The sequence below is a fragment of the Nematostella vectensis genome, chromosome 14, assembly GCF_932526225.1.
Source record: "Nematostella vectensis chromosome 14, jaNemVect1.1, whole genome shotgun sequence".
NCBI lineage: Eukaryota > Metazoa > Cnidaria > Anthozoa > Actiniaria > Edwardsiidae > Nematostella > Nematostella vectensis.
This window is the reverse complement of record NC_064047.1, coordinates 714,864-724,977: the sequence shown is the minus strand read 5'-3', so window position 1 is coordinate 724,977 and position 10,114 is coordinate 714,864. Positions and strand designations below refer to the sequence as shown.

The window sequence follows — 10,114 nt, the reverse complement described above, 5'->3', positions numbered from 1 at the left end:
GGAGGGTGGTGTTTATACACTTGGGGAGGGGAGGGTGGTGTTAATACACTTGGGGAGGGGGAGGGTGGTGTTTATACACTTGGAGAGGGGGAGGGTGGTGTTAATACACTTGGGGAGGGGAGGGTGGTGTTAATACACTTGGGGAGGGGGAGGGTGGGAATGCAGATAGGTATGCGGTGGTACAATACTTCATGTAAAGCAGCAGTATGAGGATCAGTTACCTGGATGCTTTATTGGTACAAAAACATATATTCTTCCCAACATTTGCATTGCTTTCGATTACCAGGATTCATGTAGACAACGTAACGACACAGCTTGTGAATTGATTCTTAAGATGGAATTTTCATGTATTTATGAATTTACAATATATTTGGTGCATGTCGCTTTACTGGCTTCAGGGCTGTTATTTTGCAATTTCATAAAACACCTCCATGTCGTCGGGTGTGAAATTTTGCGTGCCTGCAAACACGTTGCAGTAGTTATTTGTTGTGCCGCCCTGGGGACAAGCGTACGAGTATGGATTTGTATAAGACTGACTGTTACTCCCCGCCTCATTGCTGATGTACAGGTCATGACCACCACCAAACGATGGGCCTCGATCTGTAGAGTCAAAAATAGCTTGCTGACCTGGCGTGGCACTCAATGGCAGTTTTTCAGGGCGGTAGCCATACCTGCTAAACAGCGAGTACAGGAAGGACGCACTGGAAGACTGATAGCCACGGTCAGTCACTTTGAAGAAAAGAAAACATAACCCGTCACTTGACATAAACGGAGGTGAAAACGACGATAGACAGAGACAGTGATTTCATATCAAATGATATCCAAAATCATGTCATAGAATGGTTTTCAAAACCCCGTGCAACAAAATGTAATTGTTAAAGGGTAATAGTCAAGCCAGAACAAAAGAGAACAAAGACACTACAGTGTATTAGTACTAAATAAACTAAATAGTTTATTATTAGCTATGTTAAAAATCTTCAAACGCAAGATGCTTTATTACTAAATTCAGATTAGTCTTGTTGCCTTTGTGTTTAAACTCTTTTTAATTATAAAATATCATTTAAAAACATGACAAGTGAAGGGCAGAACAATTTATTTGTAGTTTGGAATCACAAAAATAGAGCACTTTCCCTTTAGAGGTTGCCCTGTGTCAACATTAAAAAAAGACCCCAAATGGACCCCGTTGAGACTTTTGAGACTTTGAATATTTGTAGGTTCAATTGACTTAAAAATTTCAAATCATTCCTAACATTTAGAAAATTGATAACTAATTATAAGGTAAAGAGAGCGCAGTTAATGATCGGGTAAACGGCTTCTTTGAATTAAGGTGATCTGCCGTAGAACCCCACCCTTCTACGGACCTATTCTTGTATCCTATCTGAACGGCAAGAGAGATAGGGCCTCTATCTCACATGCCGCCTGTATGACATGTCAGACGCGTACTTTGGAGCTCCGTGTTCTTGCTAAGTTTTACCCTTAACCTGCTTTCAACACATCCCGAACGCACTTTATGTGTATCTAAGGATGTTTACAGGAAATTGGTTTCTTCTGACTGGATTACATCTCAAAATAACTACGCAAAATGGGATATTCTGACCAGCTCTCGAGATGGTTTCTGTGATCGATTCGCCTGGATTTGCATAAGAGAACAAAGGAGGTTATCGCCATCAACGCCTCAAGACAATGGACACCAGGCCGAAACCAGCGAAGCGAATTATTCAACTCGACTACGAGCCAGGACAACTTTTAGCCTATTCTGCAAAAGTATACGGTTATACAAGACCCAAGCAGCCTCTTACAATCTTACGGTGAATAATGTTACTCATGTAGACTGTGGCAGTATCATTTCTTTGGCACCGCAGGATTCCCGTCTTCATTTGTCCCATCATCTGCCACAGGGTACCCGCCGAATCGCTGGAATGCTTCACATGGGTTCACTTGTTGATCATCGGGTGCACATGGAATTCAGTATCAGGATTTAACGCGCCAAACGCCCGTGCGCGTATTATACTAACAGTACCGCTACTTTTCATTGTCTCCTCGAAGGAGATTTAATCTTCAAACTGAATCCCGGCCCATCAAACAATGGGAGCGCCAAAAAGGATTGCGCCACCTCCAAGAACAAAGCGTCTTGTCGAACTCCAGCGCTTGTATGCCCTGTTTGCGATAATGCAGTCAAATGCAATCAGAAGCGGTATATTTGCGCGACGTGCAAAGACACATCTCACGCACGGTGCGCGCCAATCTCTGGCCTCAACATTAAAACATTTCGCTCCGATTCTCCACGCAAGTGGACTTGCTCTAATTGTTTGCTATCTGAAATGCCATTCTTTGGACAGCGGTTTCTAAATACATCCGGACTATCTGATGGAAATCCTGTGGATGACGATTCTCACTTATGTGCTCTTAAGGAGAGAGAACATCAACTCAAGATCATGCATATAAATACCCAATGCATGACCTCCACTTTTGACAGCCTCCTCCACATGGTCAACCGCTATTCCCTTAACATTATCACTATGAGCGAAAACTTGTTTAAAGGAAAATAAACTTCTTCTACAGCATGTAACTATACCTGGGTATGTTCACGCCTTCAACAACAGGGATAAAAAGAAAGGCGGCGGTGTTGGTGTATATGTCAAGGAGTCAATTGAATTCAAAAGGAGAACTGATATAGAAAGGCGATGTCCTGCAATGGAACATCTCTGGCTGGAAATCAAGGGACGCAACAGGCACAGTAATTTGCTGTTGGGTTTAGTCTACAGGTCTGGAGCTATTATGACATACTCTGACTGGTTAGACACCTTCGAGTCACTCTTATTCGATCTGTCCATCTCCTGGCATGGGATGCTGTTAGTCACTGGAGACGTTAATGTGGACCTCTTCCGCCCATCGGAATGCTATGTGCGCAAGTATATGGACGTGCTGGAATCCTTGAATTTAACGCAGCTTGTTACCAAGGCAACACGCACTACTCTACACTCTGAGACACTAATCGACCATATGATAACGAACTTGCCTAAACAAGTGTCGTACTGTGACGTCCTCCCGTGTCCGCAAATAGGTGACCATGACGCACCCTACGTGTGCATGAATATTCGCGTTACGCGTTTTACCCCCAGATACAAGTACATACGCGATGAGCGCAACTTTGATGAACATGCTTTCACAAACGATATTGAACAGCTTCCTCTTAGTATCGTTTATTCCACTAGCGATCCCGAGATGCAGCTCGAAATGCTTAATACTTTATTGCGCGAATGCATTGATCGTCATGCTCCGCTCAAGCGCACCAAGGTGACGCGACCACCCGCGCCCTGGTTGAAGGAACTTGACATCCAAAATCTCCAACAGGATTGTCGTAACATGCGCACTGAGGCACGCAAAGATAAGAGTGATTCAATTTGGAACTCTTTCAGGGAGAAACGTAACCAGCTCAAGGCTATGATTGGCAAAGCAAAGCGTAATTTCTATTACAAAGCACTGTCGTCAGTCAAAGCCAAAGAGGTGTGGAGGGTGATTCATCGGATACTCCACCCAAACCCTCAGCCTCTCAGGTTTGACCCTGATGAACTTAACACACATTTCGCCTCTACTGCTGAGCGTGTTACTGGTGCCACGCCCACCTCTGCTAATAACATCTCGGATCTTATCCAGTCTCTACCGGAAGATCTTGTTTGGGCTTTTACGCTGAAGCCTGTCTCATGTCTTCAAGTTCTATCAGCACTCAAGAAATTAAGATCAGACTGTTCATGTGGCCCAGATAGGATCCCTGTGAAATTCATCAAACACGCCGCTGACCATCTGGCTTCACCATTGACCCACATTTTAAATACCTGTATCTCGCAAGAGTATTTTCCATCCGCCTGGAAAGTGGCTCGTATAAGCCCTATACCCAAGCAGGCTGATGTAAAGGACAGGAATGACTTACGTCCCATCTCTATCTTACCAGTCCTCTCAAAAGTCTATGAGCGCTTAGTGCTTGGTCAAATGAGTGACTTTGTCTCCAGTGGTCCTGACAGCATCTTAAAGGACACTGTTAGTGCATATAGGAAAGGTCACAGCACAACAACAAGTCTAATAAAAGATGACATCACTAAAGCAATGAAGCGTGGCGAAGTAACCTTAGCTGTCTTAGCCGACTTCTCCAAGGCTTTTGACACCGTTGCGTATGAAGTTGTTTTGAAGAAACTACACCATCTTGGTTTTTCAAAGTCATTTTTGATGTGGGTCACCAGCTATTTAACAGGACGAAAGCAGTTTGTGCAAATCGACGACAAGAGCTCTAGATTGGCGGACGTGTGTTTTTGTCACTAAGAGGTACGCTGGTTTAGAAGAAGTACTCAAACTAGGCTGGCTGCCTATCACCAAAAGACAGGATTTCAGTCTAGCTAAACTAGCTTTCAAGGCTGTACATTTTACTAATTGGCCGGCACATCTTCGGCTTCAACAATATGTACCTGGCAGAACTTTAAGGTCCAGCAGTGAATTTAAACTTAGCATGGCCCACACACCTGGTACTTCCTCGTATAATGCCTCTCAAATGTTTAACATGTTACCAACTGCTACGAGAGAGGCTCGAGATTTCACAATGTTTAAGCGGAGCGCTAAGCTCTACTTCAGCAATAGAGCCAGGACCAGAGTAACCACACTTAATGCTAAATAGGAACATGTATGTTTTCTTGTATATTTATATTTTAAAATTTAAAGTTTATAGTATATTATTTATTATATTGTTAGTTAGTGTAGTTAGTTTCATTAGCATAGAAGAGCCTCTCATGTTGGAATGCTAATAAACCATTATTATTAATTAATATTATTTATTATTATTATTATTCGGGCCTACCGTAAATTATCTAATAATCGCCCCCTACCTGAAGAACGCCTCCTATCTAGGAAGGAAGCACGGGTGGCCGAGTGTGTTAGCGCGTCGGCCTCTCACCGCTGTGGCCAAGGTTCGAATCCTGGCTCAAACTGGGGATTTTTCCGGGTTCCTGCCTTGGTTCGAATTTGTGTCACAAGTGAGTTGAAGTTATTCTCCCGTGTTTCCAGTCTTCTCGGATAAGGACACTAAACCGGAGGTCCCGTCTCTTCAAGCTGCACTACATTAACCTGAACCGAAGGGACGTAAAAGAACCACTGGGGACGCAATAAACCCTCTGGCAGTGACCACCCCCAGTGACAGTGCTTACAATGCTTACTAACAATACACTCAAGGGGGTACTTGATTTAGAGCCTAGCTCTGTTGTGCCTTCCGCACCAGTATAACTGGTGGAAATAGAATAAATCTAATGAACGCCCCCCTAAGCTTACAAGTTTGTATTGAACGCCCCTCTCTAATGAATATGGCACGTTTTCAGGGTCAAAATTAATGTTGCGTGTCACGCATGAAATTATTTATGAATTAAGACTTTTTACGCATTATTTGAATAACCTATTGAAACTTTTCGAGTTATTTGATAATCGAACTAAAACTCTATGCATTATTTGACTATTGGTTAAATCTTTTCGCATTATTTGAATATCGAATTCAATTTCATTTCGTTGTCTGCAGTAATTTTTTTGTTTTTGAATAGGTGTCATAATTCTACCCCTAGAGTTAGGGACCCCAGTAAGTTAAATACAGTGTATAAATAAAGCACTGAGCTATAACGGAAGTTACTCCTATAAGAACAAATCAAGAAAGGCGATTATGTCGGGCTTACCTGGCAAGAAAAAAAAAGGTCTTTGGGTGGCAATTATGCGCGCGCTCAGGGTTTTTACGGCAAAACAACGAACAAAGCAAATTTTTCAACGCTTACGAATCTGCCAGAAAGTTTCCAGACTTATTTTTATTGAAAGGTTATATATATTTTTACATTAATGACCCTTAAAACATGCCATAAATAAACGCCCCCTCCCCCCATCTTCCCTTCCTCCGAGCTTAAAAACAGACGATATATGTAGGAATTCCGTTAATATAAATAAAATTTAATTGCATTCTTGCTTAATCTGAGCTTGTTTTCTACTGGGCGAGAAACGCTCGCCACACACATAATTTAACGTGAGACTAGAACGCACTGCACTTGGGTTTATTTTATTGGTTTACAGTTTGAAATTAACGCACCTCTCTAATAAACGCCTCCTAACTATTGAACGCCCCCATCCCCCATCGGACCGTTGAAATTTATAAACACCACGGCGTTAATTAGATTATTTACGCTATCGTTGTACTCACTTGTCCATGCTACGTCAGTGTAGCCCCCAAACACGTAGCGCCCATCCACGCTAACAATCACAACATTGGGCGCCTTGCCATCACACTTTTCATGGAATGTCTTAGAATTCCAGCCATCTCTTTTGGCAGAATAACACAATTCCCACTGGCTATTTGCACTCCGCTGCACGGGCGACAGGAACACCAAGAGATCGCGGATGTACTCTTTACCCTTGGTGCCAAGGATGGCGGATTTCTCAAAACCTGATGGCACTAAAGTTGAAATTAGTTTATTAGAATCATATAATCGACTCCCGTGAAAATCATAAAATAACGTAAATGTTCGATTTAACGCTTAGCTTTAAATCAGCAGCCTCCTCCGTTAGATGAGCGCCCCATTCACTAAACGCAACGAGTTTAGTGCAACAAAAGAAACACGCTGTACTATTGTTTAAGTTTATCTTGTGTTTTTTGTAGTGTGAATTTTTAAATAAGAACACCCACCCCCCCCTCTCCCAACAAGGGGGGAAATGGTGCTAATAATTGTTTTTGTTAAGGTCTAGTAAAAAAATATAGCTTAGATCAATTATAAATATAACCATTTTGTTTTAGTTGATTAAAAACTGATTAAAAACGATCTTATCGCCCGTGGTTGATTTGATAAACCATCAAAACACTCCAAGACGTTTGGCACTTACTTGACTTATATATTGAGATATTCTTTGACAAAGAACCCCAATACTCCTCATCCACAACTAAACGAACACCACCCTCCATAAAAGGCAGGTCCACGGGTTTCTCTGCTAGAATGGATAGCTGGGATAGCACCTCCTTCCTTATGGACAACAAGCCGACATCACATGACTCAGTGCAAAGCCGCTCTGCAAAGTCCAAACTGCTACGGGCACTTGCAAGTCTCACGGATAGATTCTCCCTCTCAGCAGTCAGCTGTTTCTCTTGCTTCTGACAAGCTGAATCAATCTCACTTTTAAGATCTGCTCGCATCTTCTCAAGAGCAGATATCTGCTTATCAATGAAGGCATCCAGATCCCTCCTGGTCGCGTGTTTATTTTCTTCAAGTGCCTCTTGGGCTTTCTCTACCAATGCAATCGCCTGTTCAATGTCGGTGACTTTTGGTGAAACTTTTTTGGCTCTTCCCAGAATTTCTTCTTTCTCTCGAGCAATTACATCACTTGTGAAAAGGTAATCATGGTTTTTATGATCAACAACAGTACAATCCTTGCAAATCACTTCTTCGCAAGATTCACAAAACAGTTTCAACTTTTTACCCTTGTGTTTATCGCAGTAGTAGATCACATTCATGGCAAGTGGCCGTCTGCTTTTTACCTCCTCAAGACTGACGATGGTGTGATGCTGCAGTGGTCTCATTCTCTTATGACCTGTGATACATAGTTCACAGACAAACTGAGCACAATCATTGCACCTTCCTTGAGATGTCTCGCCACTTTCACACATTTCACAAACTGGTTTCTTGTCCGAGTCTTCAGATGTCAAAAAGGAGAGGATAGAGATGAGATTGTTGATAGGGAAATTCACCTTCAAACTTGGGATGTCTGCCACTGCAATCTAAAAAATAAGCGTTATTTATGTGGTGAATAGCGCTCTAATAGGAGAAAGTCTGTTGCTGTTATTTGAGGATGACACACTCACTTTCTCCAAGAGAATTGTAATACAGGCGGGTACCCAGGATTGGCTAAGGGGGGGGGGGGGGGAGGGGAGAAGGAAGGGGTGGGCATTCATAGGTATCATGGAAAAAGCATAGTATTTGAAGATTCCCTAATAAGAGTAATAAGGAATGGCCCACTTTATGGCTGCCGAGGGGGTGTGAGTGCCTGTACTATAGCTCTATTAAATTGTCAAAATCTGAAAAAGAGGGGGAGCACAACAAAATTAATCAAAGGGATAAACCTACATAGTTGAACATGAAAAACTATCAATGGACTAAAGCTTCCCCAAGCATCAATTACCTCATATTCAACCTTGCACAGGGGACACACAAGCTTGCCTTTCCCTGAGTGTTCTGCCAGGTCTTCCAGGCAGTGCCTACAGAAAGTGTGTAAGCAAGGTAATAATCTGGGGTCAGTAAAGTGTTCTATGCAGATTGCACACGTCACTTCATCCTCCAGTTGCTTGCTTCCTGGTTTTGCCATTTCTACATGGAAGATAAATGAGATAATTATAGGTTAATTCACGAATGGTGAGCGCGTACGATTTTAAATCACAATTTGTGTAAAACAAATGAACGAGCGCAGCGAAATAACTTATTTATTATATACATACCAAGATTTGAATTGAGTGAAAAGAACTTTCAGATATAAAACATTTAATTTTGCATGTTACGTTTGTTCTAGTTTTATCTAGACTCGTTTTATCACGATGGTTTTTGGCGCGTCGATCACGGTATGTATATAATAATGAGCGTTGTTAGACACTACAGTCTTCCTTGGTGCAGCCAATAACAACAATAGAATGTCACGTGTGTATGATTATACCATGGGCCATAATATTTCTTATATACCAAGGGCGAGATACTGATTGGGAGTGTCATGTTAAGGTTGTACAAGGAAATCAGAGCCGAAGAAAGAGCACATGCCGGAACTTTCTGCACCAGAATTTTCTGTACTGCAAGTTTATACAAGTAGGTGATCAACGATAGAGTGACAGAGGAGTATCCCCAATTACTCTTGCAATTCGATAAATAACTTTGCAATTCAACAGTTCAAACAAGCAAGAACCCAAAGGTTTTGACTTGGGATAAAAATAACTTGAGACAGAAATCGAGACGAGGTCAAATTATGTCTACAGAAAGTTTCTGCTCGAATTGTTGCACAAATTAAAATAGTTTTTGCATCAGCGATTAGCTTAGTGTGGTCAAATAGGTCCCTTAAATAATGTCGTATTTCTGTAGTTAAATGTATTTTTAAATGCTTAAAAGCATTTATCATAACATTAGGTTGTAGTAGGAGGGACCCACGTAGAGATGTGTAAATTCTTTTTATCCATAGCGCGCGCTATTCTAGAAAATGCGCGTTTTTGCCAGTTGTAATGTTTTTGCGTCTCGCGCCACTATTCTGATGTAAATAAGCTTGTAACGATTCACCTTCTTCAGTCTGCCCTGAAGAAGTCTTATTAAAGACGAAAATTTGGCAGAGTCGATTTCCAGTTTTTGGTGTATTGTATTCATTGTTCTGGTACGAGATCGCGACAGTTTGGGCTTTTTGATTCTATTCGTATTGATTTTCTCAAGTTATCAAAGTATGTTAAAACACACAACTCTCCTTCGCATAGCTTTCCGTGTTGATCGTTCCAGATCTCTTGCAAATACGGGAACAATTGTCAGTTAAATTAGGATGGAAATACACGAGATAATTACCTGTTATTAGATGATATCTTCTACCAAAGCACAATTCTCGCAATATGGGCGCGTCTAATAAACCACTTCCAGGAATCTCGGCCCGGGCTCCACACAAACGTTTTGCATTACTCGCCCCCAGCCCATCACTCGTCTGCCTAAGTTGCCCCTGGTTGCAAATCTCTTGTTGTGACCACAGGAACCCCAAGCTCACTGTGTGTTGTTAAATTATAGTGGTTCACGCTACGTTGTTTTTGTCATGGTTTACAGTAACATATGGGATTGAAATAAGCTGTACTGTTACTACGTAAACCATGAGACAGACAACGTAACGTGAACCACTATAGTTTATTCATACACACAGTGAGCTTGGGGTCCCTGTGTTGTGATGAGGGTACTCTGATAAGGCTTATAGAGTATTGTGCAGCAGTTTTTGCTGCTTTGGTGGAACACAGCCGTAGATATCAGTTATAAATGCCAAATAAACAAGAAAAACGTAAGAAAGCAGCCGATCTAAGACGAGCATACGACCGTAAGAGACTTGA

General features: G+C 41.8%; 1 protein-coding gene across 3 annotated transcripts; it reads right to left on the bottom strand.

Annotated features, from left to right (window-relative positions):
* Window positions 1–213: 213 nt before the first annotated feature.
* Window positions 214–9,719, bottom strand: LOC5512858 (tripartite motif-containing protein 45). 3 transcript variants are annotated; one of them, XM_032382284.2, is made up of 6 exons: window positions 9,591–9,719; window positions 8,185–8,369; window positions 6,895–7,783; window positions 6,218–6,469; window positions 672–729; window positions 321–600 (listed from the first exon to the last, which is right to left on the bottom strand). In XM_032382284.2, exons 2-6 carry the CDS (start codon window positions 8,365–8,367, stop codon window positions 570–572), a joined length of 1,413 nt encoding a protein of 470 aa, XP_032238175.1. In that variant the 5' UTR covers window positions 8,368–8,369; window positions 9,591–9,719; the 3' UTR covers window positions 321–569. The 3 variants fall into 3 exon arrangements, with proteins under 3 accessions (XP_032238173.2, XP_032238174.2, XP_032238175.1); XM_032382282.2 differs by having other exon boundaries at window positions 214–729; XM_032382283.2 differs by having other exon boundaries at window positions 214–729; window positions 6,218–6,473; window positions 6,905–7,783.
* Between the last annotated feature and the right edge of the window lie 395 nt (window positions 9,720–10,114).